This window comes from Excalfactoria chinensis, chromosome 18 (assembly GCF_039878825.1).
Source record: "Excalfactoria chinensis isolate bCotChi1 chromosome 18, bCotChi1.hap2, whole genome shotgun sequence".
In the NCBI taxonomy this organism is placed as follows: domain Eukaryota; kingdom Metazoa; phylum Chordata; class Aves; order Galliformes; family Phasianidae; genus Excalfactoria; species Excalfactoria chinensis.
The window spans coordinates 1169223-1191364 of record NC_092842.1 but is presented as its reverse complement, the minus strand read 5'-3'; the positions used below and the strand labels follow the sequence as shown (position 1 = coordinate 1191364).

The 22142-nt window shown below is 47.1% G+C and overlaps 2 protein-coding genes across 11 annotated transcripts in view; one reads left to right on the top strand and one right to left on the bottom strand.

Moving 5' to 3' along the window:
* Positions 1-20887, bottom strand: part of NELFB (negative elongation factor complex member B) — a 34126-nt gene extending 13239 nt beyond the window's left edge. For 2 of the 7 annotated variants that reach the window (XM_072352604.1, XM_072352605.1), the window contains exons 1-9: positions 14517-14609; positions 5075-5311; positions 4718-4881; positions 4432-4531; positions 3307-3537; positions 2316-2501; positions 2086-2198; positions 1417-1519; positions 351-446 (exon numbers count right to left, since the gene is read on the bottom strand). In XM_072352604.1, the coding sequence (XP_072208705.1) occupies positions 351-446; positions 1417-1519; positions 2086-2198; positions 2316-2501; positions 3307-3537; positions 4432-4531; positions 4718-4881; positions 5075-5311; positions 14517-14579 (1293 nt within the window). In that variant the 5' untranslated portion in view covers positions 14580-14609. Of the gene's footprint in view, positions 1-350; positions 447-1416; positions 1520-2085; positions 2199-2315; positions 2502-3306; positions 3538-4431; positions 4532-4717; positions 4882-5074; positions 5312-5797; positions 5906-6924; positions 7001-9057; positions 9160-14516; positions 14610-15919; positions 16047-20848 lie in introns of those variants that run through there. The other 5 variants (XM_072352607.1, XM_072352606.1, XM_072352608.1 and 2 more) reach the window with 5 other exon arrangements.
* On the top strand, positions 7021-18855 carry LOC140260342 (ectonucleoside triphosphate diphosphohydrolase 2-like). Of its 4 annotated transcripts, none has more exons than XM_072352615.1 (9): positions 7021-7327; positions 8805-8922; positions 10308-10458; positions 10750-10830; positions 11410-11637; positions 11941-12213; positions 12757-12852; positions 13710-13838; positions 14843-16608. In XM_072352615.1, exons 2-9 carry the CDS (start codon positions 8900-8902, stop codon positions 15071-15073), a joined length of 1212 nt encoding a protein of 403 aa, XP_072208716.1. In that variant the 5' UTR covers positions 7021-7327; positions 8805-8899; the 3' UTR covers positions 15074-16608. The 4 variants fall into 4 exon arrangements, with proteins under 4 accessions (XP_072208716.1, XP_072208713.1, XP_072208714.1 ...); XM_072352612.1 differs by having other exon boundaries at positions 7034-7327; positions 10671-10830; XM_072352613.1 differs by lacking the exons at positions 7021-7327; positions 14843-16608 and adding an exon at positions 17836-18855 and having other exon boundaries at positions 7716-8922; positions 10671-10830.
* Positions 20888-22142: the final 1255 nt, after the last annotated feature.

Sequence of the window (22142 nt, the reverse complement as noted above, 5' to 3'; positions counted from 1 at the left end):
AGGGATAGAAGGAGAGAGGAAAAAGGAGAATGCTTTCATCAGTCATTTCACACCATCTAATAACTCCACAGCACCCTAGCAGATACTGAGGCAATGTTACATGCTCCACCCCACATTTAGGAAAACAAGCTTTCAGACAGTTCATCTTAGAAACCGTAAGGGTCAGATATCCCCATAAATGAAATGGGTACACAAAGCTTACAGCACGCCCATGTGAGCTGCTGCACAGTGACCACTTACATGCTCTTTTGAAGGAAGCTGTTGTTGAAAAATATGCAGAACGCTGACTTGAAGATTAAATCAGGGACACAATGCACACTGAATAAGAAACAGATCTAAAGAAGGCTCACCATTTTTGGTTCCTTGAAGACTTGACTGTCAATCATGTCCCAGGCTCCCTGTCCTAAAGACAGCATCCTAAGGAGCAGCAGCAGATCTGGGCTTTCCTCGAATTTTAAAGAGGGGGAGAAAAAACAGCTAGTTTCATCTTCTACAATTTACATATACAGGTATTTATCTGGAAGCAGTGGTTTACATTCAAAGCCCTCCTGGACTAACAGCAGTATCAAAGACTGCTAGAGGCATTCAGTTCTCAAATGTAATTGGTAGCCGATTCCTAAAATGGGAATCAAACAGCTGCAAGAAGAACACACAGCTGAGAGCTGTTCTTTGTAGCATTCTACAACGTGCTAAGACGCATGAAGACAATCTGAGCAGGACACTGTTTTTGAAGGTGTCCAACCAAATTAGGATACTGAAATATAACGTGACAGGATGAATCAAATCATCTCAGCAGAAGTAAGAAGTAGGAAGTGTGCATAAAAACAAGTTTTTTCCTTTATACTCTGCCCTGAAGCCAAAACAATCTTCAATTTTAAACTGCTGTGAAGAAGCTATTCAATCTAGCAACAAAATTTGACAACTCAGAGATGAAGACAGCAAATGCCTCACACAATTCAGTTGTCTGTAGGGCTCCTTCCCTTTCCACTGAAGCTCCTCCTGCAGACACTCTGTGCAGGAACTGCACTGTACTGCAGCCAACAGAGCAGACCAGAGTCAAATGAGCCATCACATTTACCATGGCAGGGAATAAAGGCTGCTGCTGTTTAGTGCACAGCTGAAAGGACAAAGTAGGGGTGTACGTGCACATACAGCTGTCAGGACAGAACGGGCCATACAAAGAAAGAATTAATGGTCAATTCAGATTGCTCCAAAATGCCTCTCTTCACACAGCACTCCTGATGGTCTCTAAGGTATCTGATACAAACAGGAAGCCAGTACTACATTTCTCTTATTTCAACTTACAAATGCATTTGAAAACTTAATCCTACTTCTTCTACATGGCCAATTGTGTGCTGATGAATGCTATTCAACTAAGACTAGGGTCACGTTAGGTACACTTGCTGCAACACTCACCCTGGGTAAGGTGTCCTGCCCAACTAGGTCCTGCAGGTGTCTTATGGTACTCAGGGCTAAGGTGTTAATGGCAAAGGGATCACACAAGATCATCGATAAGTCCCTGAGAGAAGAGGCAAAAGTCAAATAAATACATGTCACACCTAACATTCAATGCAGCAGACTAGTTTCATACCCAGCTGTAGGATACTAGCTTCTTAAGACATGTCTCGCTGAACACAGAACAAAGCGTGTTGTTGTAATCCTGCAATCCTGTCAACTATTAATTGCAATATCAGAGCAGTACATGCAGTGAATCAACACAGAACCCAGAAACTACTGCATTAAAAGGCAACAATACCTTAACTATTATAACAAGAAACTCAAGTTTCTGTCTTTTGTCACCTATGGTCTTTAGAGCTGAAATGAAACAGGAGAGCTCAGTTACAGTTACAAGGTCACAGAGAAACCTGCAACAATTACTCAAGGTAACAAGTATTACCAAGGATCTCACCAGAAGGCTCCTGAATATGCCCCAGTGCAATAATGTTGCTGAATCTACTGCACTTGACCATGTAGAAGAACTACAAGCTGCTGGCTGGTTTTAGGGAAGAATTAACACCTGAAGTATGTAACTAGACAACTAGAGCCCAACTTGCAGTCTCTCAATAAAGAGCCTAAGCAGCTTACCCCAAAACTTGCTCTTGTCCTTTCTTCACTCCATCCAGAAAGCCTTGCAGTTCCCGAGCTCTCTTGTTGTCCACAAACTTCTCCCGAATGCAGGCATCAAGGCACCATGTGAACTACTCAGAAAATGAGAATGTTCAATGTCAGTGACAGAATGGCAGCAGGTATGCACAGGAGTGGATGAAACAGAAAATTCTCCAGTAACATCCCCAGCTGCCCCACATGGCTAATACCTTATGACAGGGGTCAACAGTGCAGATTTCACTGATTTCCAGGTCATGCAGCGACATCAGGAGCTCTGCCCTCAGAGTGCAGTAATGCACATTCCTTGTCCGGAGGAACAAAGTTCTCAGGAACTGTAGCACCATGTCGTAGAGCTTCACATTCTTCCCAATCATCTGAGTCAGCTTCTGAACCACCTAAACCCAAAGTGGACGAACATGCACTCAGTACCAAGAGACAGATAGGATCTGAAAAGCACTTCTCTAAGAGATGGTCAGCAAATCTTTCACGGCCATACTGAAAGAACCAGGAATTTCAAAAATGGCTCTCTTGCAAAATAAATAAATTAATAAAAAAATACAGAAACATCTGTAAAGTTAAGGTGCTCAGCTATACCAAAAGGCAATAAACAGTACCTGATATCAAATATTGTGATCTGTAATTAATAAAACATGGAAAGCAGCTCACTTTTCTTTGGAAATCTTTTTGCATTTCTAACTACTTCCAGGTTACAGGACATGAGAATGAAGGTGAAGACTGCAGTGCAAACCTAAAGGAAACAGCACCAGAGCACTTGCTCTAAAAGTGGGCTTTTGAAAGCAAAACTGATCTAAAATATATCCTCCAAGTAAAAGAGACAGTATGCTCTGAAATTAAAGCATTATATTGCCTTATCACCGCTATTCCTTAGCATTCTCAATAGCAAGATCCTTACAGAAACTCTGATATTTCCCTTTTGGAGCAAAGGCCCCATGAGGTGAAATGACCGATTACAGCTAAGCCAATTAATGGCTTGCTGTTGCCAAAAAGGAAAGAGACCCACTCCTAACACCTATGCTCCTCCCTCCCACATCAAGCTTGTCAGTGAAATCCAGCCCAGTTTGATCCTGATGATCTCATCTTTGAGCACATTCAAAATGAACACTCCACAAAGCGATGAGGTTGACTGGAAGCAGATAAACAACATTCAGAAACATGCTGTAAGAGATTCCCTTGTCTTACCTCTCCCTGACGTCTTGCTTTGGGAGATGGACTGAAGAAGTTGTGCAGGACAGAAATATCATTGCTGAAGAGAATATTTTCTTTCTCCAGGATATATTGCTTGAGCAGTGGAGATACCTCATCACCAAACAGAGCCTGGTTATCCTGCCAAATCTGGCGCTTCACCTCCACTGCACATGCTTTATACAAATCCTTATCAGCCATTACTAACTTCAGCTTCTTCTCAGGCACCTACGAGCAACAGAACAGTTACCTCTGTGTCAAGAACCTCATCTGCCTGACTTTCCAGCAAGTAACTGACTGCAAAAGACATCTAAATCACAATCTCAGGTAGCCTGGTAATTTACATAACAGTGTAATTAAATAAAGTATCACAGACTCGTCTTTTGCCTTCCCTACTTCAGTAGCAGTAAGCCAATCCAGAGAAATTTATCTTTCTAAGCAAGCAAATAACAGTTTTTCCTTACTCCTTTCTAATGGGACAAAAGATTTTCTCTAGATCTATGACACTGTGATTTGGGGTTATTCTGAACGCTTCTGCTCATAAAAGCAACAGTTCTGAATCCATTATCATAGAATGGTTTGGGTTAGAAGGGACCTTTAAGATCATCTAGATCCAGCCCCCTATTATAGGCAGGGACACCTCCTGCTAGATCAGGTTGCTCAAAGCCCCACCCAGCCTGGTAATAACCTAAAGTACAAAACTGTTTTTAATAAGGCTGCCCCTTGAAATCTTTGTTTCACAAATCTGAGTCTCTATCCTGTATCCTTCTAATTACCTTCCACAAAAACGTTCAGCTTGCCATAGGTTTTCATATCAGCTGTAGAAAAATGCACTTTCTAATGATTTTGACTACTTTTAGTAAGCCGTGTGTATTGAATAAGATAGGGAAACTGTCTCACCTGATTTTGAGAAACTAAAATGCTTTTTAAATTACCAAGCTGTTATCCAGACACAAGATTCCAGTAAATACTCAGTCAGTTGCATTGATACTTGCAGAACATCTGCAGCTGGAGCCTACAGCCCAGCCAACAGCACAGACAAGAGGAGTCGTACAACAGAGATGTAACAGAACAGACCACCATGGACATAACAGATCAGGGCAGCCTAAGCAGCAGTTTTACCTTGGGCAAGTGCTTCATGACACACATTACCACAGGCTGTATGGAAGGCATCTTGACCAAGGAAAAGCTTTTCTCCAGGAGATCTTCCAGCTTCTTGTACCTGAGAACACATAAGACCATGAGACTCCAATTACCATTTAACTGCAAGGGACCAAAATGGCTCATCTCAAACACTGCAACTTGAGCCCCCAGAAGACTCCAGTCTTTTCCAGAAGCCACTTGCCCACTGCAGACAACATTCACATCAAATCCTCGCTCACCCCAAATAAATAAGGAGCCTACAGACCTTTCCTCCACCTTCCCTTCCAAGGCGATGGCCGAGACCCGCTCCAGCAGCTTCTCCCTCAGCTCGTCAAACACCGACTGGTGGAACTCCAGCCGGGGGGTGCCGTGCAGGTCCAGGAAGGGCAGGGCCGACTGCAGCGAGGGCAACAGGACCCCATTTTCGGTCTGCCAATACAAACGGGGGACAGGGGCAATCAGCAAGTGACAGCGGGGGCTGCTAAAAGAAACAGTAATCAATAAAAGGGGCAAAAGAGCACAGAGCAAAGCACAGACACCCGCGGCCTTCTCACCCCAAAACAAAGCACGGACGCCACCCGGGGCCTTCTCGCCCCGCCGTCTCCATGGCGACCCGCCCCACCTGGAACTGCTCGATGGCCTTCAGCGGCTCCGTGCAGTTGGTCAGTGTCTCCTTGAGATCCTCGCCGTTGGCCACCCCCAGCTCCTGCAGCCCCGCGTACATGGCAGCCGGCCGCCCCGCCGGGCCCGCTCCCGCCGCGGTCCGTCCGCTCCCGGTCCCCCAGCGCGGTGCGGTCCGACGCTCGCTCCGTCCGTCCGGAACTCGCTCCGCCAAACAAGCGTTCCGGGAAGCTGCGACCTCGCGGGGAAGGAGGGAACGAGATCGGGAAATGCAGCCGATATTACACAGGGTGATGTCTCAGAAACTGACTGTTTAACATTTCTGTCTGGCTGAGCTATTCTGCTCAAGGCTGAAGCACCGCTTTAAGTTCCAGATGTCCTCCTTATCTCGGAAAAACAACCTTCCTGAGATGGAACTTCTCTTCAAAGACCCAAGAGCCATAAATGAGGAACAGCAAGAACAGCCATCCAGAGGAGGTACAAGTTCAAGACAGTGGCCAGCCAGAAGGGACGAGGTGTCCTTGTACCCATGGATAACCAAAGAGTGGGACACCTCCCCAAACCACCACCAAAGAACACCGAAGGCCCCAGCTGAGCTCAGGCAATTCAAATACGTCATGTAACCTTGTACATACATAATTCTATGTATATGCAATAGGAAGGTGTGGCTATGAGAGACAGGGACCTGTTGGGGCACATCCACAGGAGGGCCACAAAAACTCACCAAGGAATGGAACACTTCCCTGTGAGGACAGGCTGAGAGCCGGGGCTGGGCAGCCCAGAGACGAGAAGGCTGTGGGGAGAGCTGAGCGGCCTGTCAGTATCTACAGGGCTGTGAGAAAGAATGGGACAGACTGTTTGACAGCACAAGGGGAAATGGTCTCCAAGGAGCTGTGAGTATCCCTGTTTATTGCAGGGGAGTTGGACTAGATTGCCTTAAAGTGTCCCTTCCAACTCAAACTATTCCATGATTATCACAAAATCATAAAGGTTGGAAAAAACCTCTAAGATCATCTAGTCCCACCATCCCCCCCACCGGTACTTCCCCCTCAACCCTGTCCCTAAGTACTACCTCTCCCCTTTTCTTGAACACCTCCAGGGACAGCAACTCCACCACCTGCCTGGGCAGCCTGTTCTAATGCCTGAATACTTCCTGAGAAGAAATTCTCCCTAACATCCAACCTGAACCTCCCCTAGTGCAGCTTGAAGCCATTCACTCTCGTCCTATAATTACATATGAGATAAGTAAGTGATGAAAACTTACTGGTTTATAGACAGAAGCCAGCATACAGACTGTGCACTAGATTTGTGGGAATATCCCACCTCACACCTTGTGCAGAACAAATCAATGTCTCCTCTCCAAAGACTTGTAAATCTCCCAAAACACGGCCAAAAGACAACAGACAACAAGGGAAAGGGGGCTCTTCCACAACCATCATCCAGAGTGGAAAAATAATCCCACTTTTGTGCTTTGTTCTCCATGGGGATGCTGAGAAGGAGCATGCAGGCACTGATAGTGATCCCAGCTTGGGTGGACAAACGGCCCAAGCAGCCACCATAGCAAAGGGCAAGCCATCCAGAGCCTAATGCACATGGAAACCCAAACACAAAGATGTCTTCCAGTATGCCAAAAACACCCCTCACAGACAAAGGCATGCTGCAGGGAGTGCCTCAGTCCCACAGTGGAGCCGTGAGCAGCTCTCAGATGAAAAGGAAACCCAGCTACAAGGAGTTTCCTGACTTCTAATCTTGGCAGCTCTCGCTAGCACTGCCAGGCACGGAATACCAAAGCGATGAGAGTTTGTTTAATAAGCAGAAAGCAGGCAGTGTTCACCCAGCATTTTTGTTTACCTCAACACCATCGCCAAGGGCGGTTTCGAGGTTGCAGCGCTGTTAAGTGAGCGCAGGGATGGTACAAAGCCACGGCTGCACCAACTGCATGGCCGGCCAAAGGACGCGTGGCTCAGCCCATGTGCTTCTCATGGTCCTGTGGCTTGGGGTTGGGCTGCAGCCAGAGTCTGGCCCCAGCCCCGCCTCTCTCCTCTTTTTAAAGCCTGTTGAAAGCAGCTGCTGTCAGATGTGGGCTCTGTGCTGCTCCTCTGCTTCCTCTTTCACTCTCTGAAGAAGTATAAAGTGCTTCATGTCTTGGCGTGAGCTCCTTCCCCCCTGGCTGGTGATCGTGGCAGGACTGACAGGCATCGTGCTGCTCTGCGTCTCCACCAAAGATGTGCCTGTTGCCCCACTCAGGACCAAGGTAAGAGTGAATGTCTCTGCCATGGGTGGGCAAACTGGAGTCCATGCAGAGCAATATGCGGAAGACAATGTCCTCAGCTCCAGGGCTGCTTCTTAGGGAGAACTTGCCAGTTTCCTTGTGCTCCTCCCTGGTGCAAGCCAGGTATCTGATCTACAAACACGTGCATTGTTTTATACATCCATTGCACTACTGAGTGACTTACTAGCCTGAAATAACAGATTGAGGGGGAATCAGAACAAGTCTGTGAGGATGGGAGGCCATCCTTCAGCAAGCTGTGGCTTTTCCAACCAAAGACAAACCACCTTATTTGGGCCCAAGTGCCCAGATGCTCAGGGAAGGAGCAGGCTGACCATCATCCATCCTTCAGCAGTGATGTTCGGTGCAGGCAGTGAGGAGCCACAGCTTCAACACAGGGAAAGAGCTGCATCCCTCTTGAAAGCCGGTAGACCTTTATTTCCTACTTCTCTTCTTCTATCTCTTTCTCTCTCGTTTTCAAGCAAATATTCAGCCTGCTCGATTCAGCAGTTAGATCTGCTCGTGCTTCTTGATGCAAAGCTACTGAGATAAGCTCAGTTGCATGACGTGGTTTAAAAGAAGTAGGTTAACATGCAAGTTTAGAGGCACTGCCTTCCCTCATGCTTGTCAGACTGAACTGGATTTTAAAAGAATCTTATTGCTCCAAGTTCTTCCCAGCAGCTCTGTCCTTCCCTGACGTTGATCCATGGCATCAGTGCAGTGACCCCTTGCACTCCCAGAAGAGCCTCTCATTTTGTGAGGGAGAAAAAAATCCCAGCTTCTCTGCCAAAACCACTTGTTTCCTCTTCTCCTAGAGCAGCTGACACATCCCTGCCAGAAATATGAGCTGTCACTCGTGTAGGAGGATGCCAGCAGGCTCGGGTAGAACTGCGTCCTTCTGCATTCTGCTTGGGTCTGGCTCCAGCACTGAGCCCAGTGAAGCTGGAAGCTCTCAGAAGGGTGCAGGCAGTGCTCATGTCTGCAGCCAGGCTCCATTTTCTACTAAAACCTTTCTGACAGCACAAACCTCTCTGAAGGTTTCCCCTCCCACTCAGTCAGTTATGAATATTCCTGTGCAAGATGTAGGTAAGGCCATACACCTGATTCCTTATGTAGGAGGTGTCCCACACTGGGGCAGAGAAGTGAAACCCTATGCTAACACCAAGGCTGTTTTGAGCGTGGGCTGTGGGGTACTCCAACTCAGTCAGTATAGCATCATAGAATACTTTGAGTTGGAATGGACCCACAAAGTGTGTGCCCAACTCCTGGCTCCATACTGGGCCACCCAAACAGACCAGACCCTGCACTGCAAGGAGACCAAGAAAGGCCTTCTTGGTTTTCTATGCAACAAGAGAACATGGCAGTGCATAAAGTGTTGAGAAATCTCACACTGGCAACCCCACAACAACAAAGAAATGAGCATTCAGTGGTATTTAACCAAAATGTTTTTGGCATTTTCCAGTACGGCATTGTTCTGGATGCCAGCCCATCCCACACCATCCTGTTCATCTATCAGTGGACCACTACTAAGGCAAACAAGACCGGGGTGATCCAAGAATGCAGTTCCTGTATGGTGCAAGGTAAGGTGCCAGATTCATGCTTGCCGGTCTCTGGGATTAGCATGCAATAGAATAAAACAGAAAAAAAATTATGCATGGTCCATTACTGCAACTTCCTTAGCTCCTATATCAAGATAAGGCTGCTGAGCTCCTCACCTGGGGAGATGGTGAGCAGCAACGGAGGCAAGCCTGGCAGGGTGACTCCTGGCAACTTCTCCCTCCTTCGCACTGTGCTCCAAGCATGACAATTCTAACCTCCTGTGCAGGGTTTGACAGTAAAAGCACGAATTGAGTTTTCGGTGTCACATTCTGGAAAATACTGGGGTGTTCCTCACTAGTTTGAGTCACATCAGCCCCACAAATGCCAACAAAAAGGGTTTCATGCCTTAATGCTTGGGGCTTCCTTTTTTTTTAATCTCAGTCGTACTTTGATGTTGAACTGTGATTATCACAGGATACTGGGAAACCCTGAACTCTCAGTAGCAAGGCAACCAGAGAACAAGCAGAGGACTGATGCTGTTGCAGACTGCTAGCAAAGCAAACCACATACAAATAATACAAGGCTCTCTGAAACCTGGTGCATCCTTTGATTACTGCCATGGTCACACAGTCTGGGTTAAAAAAAAGCAGCTGTAGCTCAGTGTTCAAAGCCTTATTTGAAACTGCTGTAACAAGTTGCCAGCAGTAGGAAGAGACCAAGGCAAGTCTCCTTCCCAGAAGAGAGAGGCAGTCCTTAGTCTGCATGGCCATAGGCAAGTGGCAGTTCAGCTCAATGCAGAGCCTAAGAGACCAAAGCTGATGGGAGGGAGACCCATAGCCAGCAAGGCGAGAGGAGCAGAGGATGAGGAAGAAAGTCTCTTTCTGGGTAGTAGTTTAAAACCAACACTTAAAGCCACAATGAAATGTGCTGGCAAGACTTGTCAGGGCTTGCATGCAGCTTCCCTGTGCAGGGCACCAGCTTCCTCTAGAGCAGAGGTGCCCTGCTTGCAGGCTGCGGGTTCAGAAACTACCTCCCCCAACACAGAAGGAAGTGGCTGGAGGGAGGACTGACAGTGGTTTCAGCACTGCCTGCATGGCTTTTTGCTTATCATTTATAGTGGTCAAAGCCACACTTATTCCCTCCCCTCTGTGGGCTGAGACAGCTTCAGCTGTTGCAGCAGCCATGAATCTGATTCACGGTCACTCACAAGGTATCTTAGCAGCATAGCTGGGGTTAGGTCAATGCAAACTGGCATTCCCATGTTTACCATTTTGCTCCCAGAAGAGCAAGATGGAAGAACAAGAACTCTCTTGTTCCACCTGTGAAGAGTGCTGTCTTTATGCGTGTCCTGGAGGCTCTCTAATAACAGCTCTCACTTCTCCCACATATTCCCATAGAAAATTCCATTCTTTCCCCTGATCCTCAGGTCCAGAAATCTCGAACTACTCAGATTCTCCTCAGAAAGTAGGAAAGAGCTTGGATACATGTTTGAACTGGGCCCAGAGCAAGATCCCGGCAGAGCAGCACAGCCAGACTCCCCTGTACCTGGGAGCAGCCACCAGCATAACGCAGCTGAAGTGAGTGCACGTTGCAAACCCACACCCAGCGATCAGCTGTTCTTGCCACCAGTGCTGTGCAAGGGGAGAGGGAAGCAGCAGCAGAATTATTATATGTGACACCATGCTGCTACCCAAAATGGGCAAAACAGCACATGTTCTGCAGCTGTGCCCACCATGGGCTGCTCCTGGCAAAGCACAACAAGCATGCCTTCTTTTTCTTTTCTATCTAGCCTCAGCCATCCCACTCGCTCTGATGATCTCCTTGCAGCCTTGACTGTGGCCCTGAAGTCATCCCCCTTTGACTTTCAGGGGGTACAAATCTTGTCCATTCCAGACAAGGAAGCATTCAACTGGGTTGCTGTTAACTACATTCTGGAGAACTTCTTCAAGGTAAAGGATCTTTAAGGGAGGCAGGTTATATCCGGCACCAGCCAGCTGGGGAGCGTGATGTGATATGGTTAAAAATGAGTTGAAAGACCAAAGATAGCATTGCCTATGCAAGCTCACATCACTGCCCTAATTTTCTGAACAACACATCAAGGATGCTCACACCGATAACTTTAAACAGCCTGGCCCTCACTCCTCTGATCAGGTCCCTACAGTTCTAGCTAAAAGCAACTTTCAGATGCATTGCTGCTGCCTGCAGGATGCTCTGCAAGCATCACTGGAAACCGCCTTCTTACTCTCTACCACCACCATCTTCTCCCCTGCTCACACCACGGCTTAGATCAGCTATACCAGGTGGTGAGCCTTGTTTGCTCTCACTCTGTGCAGATGTCAGCCATTGCACAGGCACTTTTCCCTCCAAACCCAGTGATCTGGCATCCTTGTGTCCTGTGGGGGGAAAGAAACAGGTGGGCTGTACTGCACTAGGAAGTTGCTTTCTCTGTGCACTAGTGTTTGCATCTGGCTAAAACCCTGATGTAGGAAGTCTTAAGAACTACTTTTCTCTGTTTCTTCTTGGGTCAGTACGACTGGCGAGGACAAATGGTCCCCTCCAGAAATGGGATGGCAGGAGTCCTGTCCATAGGAGGAACCTCAACACAGCTCACTTCCAAGGTAGAAGAAGGGAACCAGATACCCAAGGAAGGAGTAAGGCTGCAGCTGTATGAGCAGACACATATAGTATACACCCACCACTGTCCCTGCCATGGCACAGACCAGCTCCGCAGCAGGCTGCTCTCCACACTCATACAAGTGAGTATCTGCCAACAGGTCTCTTGGAAGGTTCCTGGTTATTACATCAACTCTTTGCCCCAAATGGCAGCTGCATAAGGTGTAGCTGCTTATAGGCAAATGTCAGTCCATGTCTTTAGTAGAGAGTGGTCACATACCTTTTGCAGCATGCCCACACAATTACAACATGCTGTTGTTCTAACATAGTGTTAGAAAACAACAACAACAAACAACTCTTACTTATCATGTGCCTTTTACCTATAAAGCCTTGGGATGCCAGCCTCCTCCTTCACTACCTGTGCCCTTGTTTTATTCTCTCTCTAGGAACAAAGAAGTTCTAAAGCTGTGCCTAATCCCTGCTGGCCCCTCAGCTACTCCCAGGAAGTGCAGTGGAACTCAGTGCACACAGGGCCTTGTGCTGTCAGTGATGACACACTGGATATCCCCAACCCTGACCAGGTCTTCAACATCACCGGCACCAGCAATCCCACTGCCTGCATGAGACTTGTGCAAAGCCTGCTCAATTCTTCTTCTTCCTGCAGCTTCTTGAATAATTCCCCCAAAAGTGCTGACAAGCTCCTCCAAACCAGGTTTCTGGTGGGTTCTCCTTTACTCTGGGGTAGGCAATTAGTGCTGGGAACACAAGAAATGGGACCAGCTCAGTCATTAATGAATACAGAGGGAACAGCCACAGCATCTTCTACTAGGCAAGTTGGCCAGTGCTCTGCTCAGTGCCACTCAAGCACTCCTGCCCTCTCCCCATCACTGGAGACAGACATTCAAATAAGAACCACAGGCTTCCCACCAAGAGCAATGAAAAAACCTTTTCATTCCATCCTTCCAGCAGTGTCTGCTTGTCAGACTCTGGGGCTCCACTGAGCCGTAAAGGAGCTCACATGATCCAGCCAGGGTAGGGCAAGAATGGAGCCGTGCTGAGCAGGTCCTCCTATACCAAGTCCTTAAGATCCATTCCCACTTTGAGCAGACATCCAGGATGCTCCACCACACATATCTGTATCAGAAACCTTGGATCTATAATTAGGATGTTAAGCCAGGACCAGTGCAGGATCACAAAGATAGTGAATTTCAGAGGAGGCATCCAGAGGGATGAAGTGACAATTGTTTTTGCTGCCATTGTAGGTGATTTCTGAGGCCATGGACTTCCTGAGGAAAACCGCACCGTCTCCTGACTTGGGTCAGGCAGTCAACAAGCTTTGTGAGATGTCTGTCAAGGAGGTAAATGGACTAATTTATTGTACAGGGGTAGTGGGAAGCCAGGAACCTTTTGGAAAAGCCCATGTGGGTCAAAACTAACAGTTATAAATCACAGACTTATTTTCCTTCCTCTCCAATCTCAGCTGCTACTCTTGGTACACTTACATTTAATCACATGAGAAGCCAAGATACCTTACACTGCACATAGAGGAGTAAACAGGAAGCCTGTCTACTCACTCCTGCACATCATTCTGATCTTCCTGTTATCCTTTGTTCATTCAGTGTAAGGAACACATCTGCTCAGACTCCAGGGACTACCTCACTTCATCTGGGCTCACGCAGACCAAGCCACAGGGTCTCCAGAAGTTCTTCCTCAGTTCGTGTCTTATGAGGGCACCTTCATTTGAAGCATAAAACAACCAGACATCCTTTTCTTACTGAGATCTAAACTAGCCATTGCTTATGGGGTGGAAAAGTCTCAATAGCAGTTCCCTAAAGTTTTCTCTTCTGTTTAGAAGGGAAAGGCCTTGTTAGCGATCCTGCTGAGAGAAAGGCTGCAGCATTGGCTCAGACTAACTAGAGAGCAGAAAGTCATACCAAGCAGCTGACCTGCAATGCAGCTGTAGGAGACCTGGCTGCCAGTGCTGAAGCTCTTCAAACTGCCAGGTCCCTTAAAGAGATTGGGAAAAAGGCACTGAGAGCTGGCACTGGTCTCAAGACCACAGCCCAGAGTGATAGGACAGGACTGAAACCCCCTGCTCCAGTTCTGCAGCCAGTCCCAGGCAAAGGGACCATTTCTAACATGCCTGAAATCTAACTATTGAATATTTACTTTTTTTCCCCCTCTCCTTTCATTCTTCCTTTGGAAACAACACCAGCTAGTCAAGGAGTCCCAGTCAAGCCTGGATGCACTTGCTGATTACTGCACTGTATCTGCCTTCATCTTTCACCTCAGCACAAAGGGATACATTTTTGACTTCAATCAGTCTGTTCAGGCTGCATTCCAGGTCAGTTATCTACCGTCTGATACATCCAACTTAAGGGTGAGATGATTTCAGTAAAGCCAGACTGTTTTCAGTGTTACAAGACCTAACCAACAAGGTTTCCCCAAAAAGATATTTTTGCAAAATAAGTTCACATTTGTTATTAGCAAGAAAAAGGATGTCAGAGAGCTAGGGATTCCATTCATGAAAAACAGATGGGTCAAAACCTTATTTGAAGCAATATTATCTTTAGGAACCCACATCCAAGAAGCAAGCGAAGGAAGATTGCTTCGTCACCACTTAAGGCTACAGACAAAACTTTGATAATATTTCCTAAGGCAAAAAATTCTGCACTACATCTGTAATCACCTTTAAACCAGTCATGCTTTACAGCTGGTGAAGACAGCTGCTCCAGGATCTGGAGCTCCTAAAGAAAGCAGGATTTTATTGACAAAACAAAAGAAAGCTTACTCCTAGATTTCTCAACTCACTAACAAAAGTGGGATTCCCCTCATATCCAGGCAGGGCAACATCAGTAATATCAGTTCAGTCAGCCACATAGGAATCACCAGCCAAAAGCAAAGTAACAGGTTAGATCCAGGGTCCTTCCAGCAAACTCAAACTGAAAAACCAGAAACAAGTATCCTACAATATCAGTCTGAGGTTCACTTGGCCAATAGAGTCACAACCAAAACTACTTACAACAGAGATCCACCAGGGAAGAATCAGGCAGAGAGCAGGAGTAAAAACAACGTGCAGGAACATCTCAACTCAGAAAAACAGCTGCCAAGGGTGGAGCTTAAATGGAGCTCCAAGGGCAGCCAGCAAAGGGGTGATTGGAAACCTCAGGTGAGGCTGTTTGGGGCAATTAAGAGGTATCAGTGCACTTGGAGCCCTAAGGAAGAGCTGCTCATTTCAAACCTAACCCTTGGGTCAGTCTCAGTTAAAGCATGCAAGGTCTTAGGCCTATTCACAGAAGCACAGCTGTTCTATGCAGTTTCTCTTCTGATCTCTTTTCCTGTCAGTAGATTGGTGACACATCGTCTGTCTGGACTCTCGGATACCTGCTGAGTCTGACCAACACCATCCCCCAGGACAGCCCAAGCTTCCTCAAGGGCATTGACCCAGGTGTCTGGTCTTTGCTCCTCATCCTCTTTGTGGTGCTGCTCACTGGCTCATTCATGCGCATCTCATACCGAGTGATGGTCAAGGAGAACAGCCGCAGTAACAGGAACAGCAGTGTTTTTGATGCCAACTGACTTATTCCAGGACTAGACACTCTTGCCAGAGGGCAGCTAACAGAGTATATACAAAAATCACACAGGTGAAAATCACTGGAGGATGCAAGTGGTTTCCCTGGAGGACTCGAGAGTCTCAGTACCTTGTTTCAGCTTGCAACCATTTGCACTGCAGTACACTGAGAAAACAGATTCTGCCATGCAGGAAGCCTGAGGATCACTGTGGATGAAAAGCTATACGTTCTCCAAATGAGACCAGCTTGCACAGATCTTGCTTGGACTGCAGCTGCAATTACTTGTGTCAACCTAATGAAAACATTCCCTTGAGGAGGAGGCGGGCTAGGAGCACTACTGTAAAGTTAATATTGAATAATCCTGTCTAATTAGGAGAAGTGATATTTAAAAAGGTGCTCTGTCCTTCTTTGCCCGCAAGAGTGAAGATGACTGCAACACACCACTAATGGAGACTGGAACAGCTTTAAAATACAATCAGAATACAACTGCCAACCTGCTCGTACGCTCCAAGGAAAAAAACTCGTATTTTCTTCCTACCACCATTCATCTGTCCTTCCACCTTGGTGACAACATCCATCATCCCACCCAGTGAATGCTCCTGCTGACTGAATCCTTCAAAAGTCTTGCATATATATATACATACACAACATCAGAGGAGAAACCAAGGGCACAGACACACAGCTGAGTTCCTGTCTCTCAACTGAGTCGTGGTAATTCAGGGTTAGAACCATCAATTTAAACACTTTAAATATCTTAATATAAATCCTGGTTAATCTCACACTTACAATTGGGTGTATGATGGCCAGAGCTACACCAGCTCACTCATTTGCACTGAACTGCTTGTCTCCTTACCTGTGGAACGTGATACCTGACAGTGTCCTTCAGGCAAGAACAGACTTAGGAACAGCAGCTTTCCCAGTTGTCAGCCAAACAACTTTCATGCTACACTGTGACCAAATCCACTTTACAGACCAACATTCAGGATTCCTCTGGGACTTAGCAGCCGTTCCAGCTTCTCTAGTCTGCTCCGTTCTTCTAACAGGAGCTGCTGTACAATTCTCCATATTATTGTGAAGAAAATAATATACATGGATCCAGAGAAATGCTGACCTTTGACTAAAGCACTTCGAGTTCACCTCTCAGAATGCTTCAGAGCCTGAAACACACAAGTTGTTTAAAGCCCAAGGCCCAAATGCCTTCAACTCACTGCAGACCACTTTAAACAGAAATTTAAATGCTCACAGCTGCAGCGATTTGCCTCGCAGGATATTTAAAGCTACTATGGCACTCAAATCCTTTCAAACCTGGTTCTGAATCCCTTGTGTTCCTAATTCACATATAGGACAACACACCCCTCCCACCCCCACCTATTAATATTGGTGTGTTCATAAATTTTCAGGCCAACTAATGAAGGTTCGAAACCTGTCAGTCAAGTTTGGAGGGGTGTGGAAACAGACTGAAACAAGCTTCATATTCATTTCTCTGAGTTGCAGGTTAGATATTTTTAATTATATCATGTTATTAAAGATGTTTGAATAGACTGTCTGTGTTATTCTTGGCAAGAGATCAAAGCAGGGGTTTTATTGTGAATACAAACTGTTTCAGAGGTGAGGATGGGGGATGCTGACTGTGCCTCTGTTTACTCAGGAGCTGTTATGCTGTGTACTCCTGGGGTACACAATGAGAACCCCTGAAGGCACTTTCTTCCCAGTGGCAGGGAGGCAGAAAATGACTTTAGATAACTTGACTGCTGGTGTTCTGTTGATGAGAAACACGTCAACAGCTTTGATGTGTTCTTTGCTCAAACCATCTGAAGAAGGAAGAGGAGGGACTCAGACAAGTCTGCACAGAAGAAACACTGAGGTTATCAGGGAGTCAGCAGCACAGGGAAGATCCTCAAGACTTCAGTCCTCCTGCTTCTGGAAATGCAGTCATAAAACAGCGACCACACACCAGTGGTAGCTCTACTGCCTCCTTTGCCACCACTCTTCTTCCAAATACAGCCACTGCTGTCTTCAGCTGTAGGCTGATGGCTTGTATGTTGTGGTACCAGACGAGAGTAGACAAATTTGTTCTCATATAATGATCGTGCTGCCCAATGCAATAGGCAGCCCCAGCAGCCAGGGTAAACCAGGCTTCAAACAGGCAGTACTATAAGTGCTACCCAGCAGAAATAAACAATTACAGGTGTCTCCATTAGACACTGAGCTAGACTGGTATTTTAAAAGCCCTAAAGTGGGTTTTCAGCCATAAAAATAATAAAATGCAAAATTGGGAACTTACAAGAAGAAAGGAAGCCAATAAAGGAAAGGTGCTCCATTCTACCAACTCTACAGAAACAGCTCTGTCATTTCAACACCATGTAAATGTGCAGAACTAATCCCTAGACAACCTGGACAGCAGATCTTCTGGCAGGTAATGTCTTCTTACATGTCAATGCAGTTCTGCTGCTGTCAGCAAGTATCCATAAGAAAGAAATCCAAAGCTCCAGAAACACAATAGGTTAGCTGACCTGCTGCTGACAGAGTAGCTTAAACTTCATGTCAGCATGTTTGTAGGAGTATATTAAATCCTTGTCTTTCTTCCAGTTTATAGCATTTCCAAAGCATCAAAGGATCCCAGCCAATACATCCCATCAGACTGTACCAATGAATTACCACGCAAACTGAGAGAAAATGGCACCTGCAAGAGCTTTGCTAAACTGGTCCTGATGGCTGAACTCTGGCTTCCAATGTAACACGAGGACTGTAACTGTTGCTCTCTTCCAGATACTGTTCTGCTATGAAGAACATTGTTTCATGGAAACAAAGAAGGGCACCAGGTGCTGCAGTACTTGCGCTCATTCCAGTTGTTTGGCACAGCTAGAACAGTGAAATCACTAGAAATTGAAGACCACTGATGGAGCAAGGCCAGCAAAAGATGGGAGGAATGACTTTCAGGATGGCTGAGTTTGGAAATCAATCTGCACATTTTAAATGGTATTCCTACACCATGCCTATGATCACATAGCAGATTATCTTCCAGTAAAGTAGAAAGCCATATGATGTTTATGTCCTAACTCATGGACTAACACTCCTACTTCAAGAGCTAATTCAGAGCACACTGAAGTGTGCTATTAGTAGAACAAGTCCAAATTAAAAATGGGATCAGCAAAACACAGATTTTTGCCACAGCTATCTTAAAATAAAAGTCTTTCTATAACACCATCAAATCCAGGCAAGTAGATGCCTGAATTCAAGTCCAGGGTTTTGCTGGAGCAGCATATCTAGTCGCTCCCATCTGTACCGGTACACAGTGGGGTCCATGCAGATGAAAGGTCTCTGACCTGCTTTCCACTATGCTCTCCATGAGATACAGAGTCTCCTTGCAGTAGGGTGCTCTCAAATAAGCGCTGCGAGCACAAGCTCTCTCCTCCCGAGTTGCAATGACGGGGATTAGTCACTAGAGGGAGGCTGGCGGGGCAGCGCCTTCAACCCCAGCAGATCCGTACTGCCGGTAGCTGCTCCCGCCGCAAATCAGATCCATGAGCAAGCAGGCTCGTCCGGAAACTTGATGAGCAGCCTCCTGATGTGGATAGAGATAAAAGACACGCTGCACTGTGTTAATCCTTGACGTGTGGGAGGCAAAAGCAGCTCTAATCAGTGATATAAGAAACTGCAGCATTTAGTGGAAAAAGATTTCCATGCAGAGAGATGGGGCAATAGCATGGTGTACGGATGAAGGGTCTTTTGGCAATAAGGAGAAGGAATAGTCCCCAATAGGAAGAGGACTGCAGTGGGAATGGAGGAGAGGAGATGGGAGAGAGACAGAGGGATGATAACACCAACGTTCGTGTGAAGGAAGATTTATTTTTGATTGCAGCAGGGGGTGTCACCATCTGCCCACCTCATGACTGAGTTAGTCACTGCTCCTCACTGCAAATCCTCTACAGGAGCGTATCCGCAGAGTGAAAGGTGAGACTCACAGGGCTTATCTATGGGCACTGCACTGCAATGGAACTGAATGAGGAAAACATGGGAGCAGCGTTCAAAGTTCACTCATATAAAGCACGAGGGAGATGTAAACAGGCAGTTAACATTGATAACTACATAGAGTTAAAAAAAAAAAATAGAAATGCAACTTTCAGCTTAGTTTTAACTTAGTTTTAACTGCTCTGCCTTCCTCTGGATTAAACCCAGGCCTTTGGCCTGGCAATAATGGCCTCTAATGTTTTTTAGCATCCCTGTTTTAGTCATTAATTCATACAGCAAACTAAACTGATGGGAAATTCAGAAGCATCTAAATGAGGCGAAGTTTCCTTACTTGTCACTTGCAGCAAGTTTTGATGAGACCTTCCAAAGAAATCAAACCCCAGTTAGACCAGCTGTCTTCAATAAAGGACACGATGTGGGAGACACCTTTCCCCACCCAGTTGTCAAACTGTTCCTTTCCATGCTATTCCTATGACTTTGCAATGTTCCTACTTCCCTGCCTTGGGAATCTGCAGCAGCTCCTTTGCACAAAGTCCACTAAAGCACGAACACTGAGGAATGCACATCATTTCGTTCATGCAGGGCCATAGAATTTGTGTTTTCTTCCTCCTGGGACTTGCAGAATTGTCAACTTGGTACAGATGGTTTGAAGGAACGCTTCATGTGGGACAAGGTTCTGGCAGAAAGCAGCCTCACTACTTGCCAGCTCACCTTCTGGTACCAATAATTGCTGGGCTGCCAGAGCATTAGAAGTCACAGGGCTAAAATGGTCTACAGCTCCAGCAGAACTCCATAGAGATTCCTGGCAGCTTGGCTGTGTTCCTTCTAAGAGACAGCTTAGAAAAACTGGCATTTTACTTTAAGTTAAAAAATGCAAAAGTATTTAAAATAGAATTGTCATTTCCTGCGGATCTGCACGTAGCGAGGTACTGAAGTACTGGCTGAGTGGAATATAAATAGCAAAAATAAATGTTGCATGATCAATGTGAAACGCTTCCTAATCCAGGATCTTCACTCTACACATTGCTGAACAGCTTCCCAAACACTGAAGGCAGAGAGGGCTGAACCATAAGCTGGCAGAAGCACAGGCTACAGAGGCTCATAATTTCTAATGAGGGGAGGAAACAGACCTCTGCCACTAATGCGCAGCCCTCTGCCTTATGACTGAAAAAGAAAGCAAAGCCCTCTATCTGCAGGAAATGCAGCAGCACGTGTACCAGCAAACCTCCTCCCAGCTCTGCAGTGGCTCCCCCCAGCCTGTTTTTACACAGTTCTCTGTGCTTTACGAGCACAGCATCTTGCTAATGCTGTTCTGAGCAAGCCTTGATGATGATTTAATTTGTGCTGAATATACTTTCCTAGACAGCAGAGCACCGCAAGCAGCAAAACACAGGCAAGATTAAACTCCCTTCTATCTTTTTAATCAGAAAGAAGGCAGTATTCATTTTTTATCTTACTCTGAAGATATGACATGACATCCTGGAGGAAAAGCTGTCTTTACTGATTATTGCACAGCTGCATGAAATCTTGAGCGAGTCTGGTCCAGACTGATCCCAGCTGCCTTTGATACTTGTATAAGATAGAGACATTTTGGATTTGTTACCCCATATACCCAAAAGAAAGGTGTAGTCAGAGTGCTCTTCAGAGCTGGAGTGAGCTGAGCCAACCCCTTCCACCAACTCTGGAATGAATGCAGGCCAGAGTTAGCAATTTAATTCAACATCACGCCTTTAATTATGTGGGATAAATCTGGACCCTAATGTCTTTGCATTACTCAGCTATCTTGCAGTGAACTGCATAAGCCTCCTACCTTCAGGTTCGGAATGTAGAGGACAAGCAGGATGCGTGTCTTCCTAGTCCTGTCTGGGCACCTCTGTGCTTTGCACAGGGCTTTCCCAGGGCCTCCGGGTGCTGTGGGGGCAGCTCTCAGGTTCCTCCTGGTGCTCTGAGGCTCTTCCCAGGCTCTCCAGGGTTGTCCAGGTGCCTCTGGGGCCGCTCCAAGTGCTCCTGGGCTCCTTCCAGCATTTCTGAGGGTACGTGTTGTTTACATGCCCAAAATGTCATTCACCCACACCCTTCTATTAAGCCAACAACCAGAGGCTATTTTACCTCCTGCAAAAGTCCTCACGACATTCTTCATCTCCTGCTTACCTCCTCACCTGACCCTGTCTCAGAAACAGTTGGGTTATTGTTACCCAAGCAGAGATGCTGATACAGATACAGGTCATAACGTGGCTGTGTCTTACACGAGCCCCTGAGCAGCACACAAAGTGCCAGCCCTGTGCGTTCTGTTTGCGTACAGAGAATTGAGGTCATCTGCTGCTTTCGCCTCAGTCCACCCCCACATCAAGACAACACTTTGCGACTGGCAGGGCCTGGAGAGCCCAATTAGGAGCTGCTTTCAAGTTCTAGCTCCATTATGGAACGAGAAGTGCTAGGACCTATAGCCTAATGACAGGGCTGGAGCAGCAGGAGCTCAGGATGAAGACACAGCTCGGCCCTATAACCCCAGCAGAGGAGCCGGCCTCCATTCCAGCTCCAACCTACAGCAAACCACACAGCGCTGCACCAGCCTGCTCCTTACATCCCCGTGTGCACACTATGCTGCATACAGAACGCAACAGGCACCGCCCCGTGCCAGCACACACCTCAAGGCAGCGACAACCACGAACGGCACACTGAGGTAAACGGCAACGGACGCTCCCAGCGCTGCGGCCCGAACCGCCGCCCGGCGTGAGGCGCGTTGCCATGGTAACGGCCGCGCGACCCGCCGCCTCAGGCGGCTGCGCGCCAGAAAGTGCTAGAAAGGCGCTGCAGCCCGCGCATGCGCAGAGCGGCTCCCTGCCCCCATAGCGCCGCTGCGGCACTTCGGGGCCGGAAAAAGCGTTGTGTGAAGGAGAGCCGTTGGTGTGGGGCGGGAAGAGGCCGGGGGTGCTCGGGGCTCCGCGGAACTTCCACGGAGCTTCTCCCCGGCTGCGAGGCGGAGCTGCCGCCCACGCTGCGCAAAGTGCGCACACGGCTTCGGGAATAAGGAGCCGCACCGGCCACCGCCCCGAGCCCGCTGCGGAGTCATTGCGACGGTTACCAGGACACTTGGTTTTCGT

Coding starts and splice junctions, on each gene's coding strand:
- LOC140260342 (XM_072352611.1), top strand. CDS start 8,580: ATGGACCCACAAAGTGTGTGCCCAACTCCTGGCTCCATACTGGGCCAC. Junction 11,638..11,940: donor TGCTCTCCACACTCATACAA/GTGAGTATCTGC, acceptor TTCTCTCTCTAG/GAACAAAGAAGTTCTAAAGC. Junction 13,839..14,842: donor CTGTTCAGGCTGCATTCCAG/GTCAGTTATCTA, acceptor TCCTGTCAGTAG/ATTGGTGACACATCGTCTGT.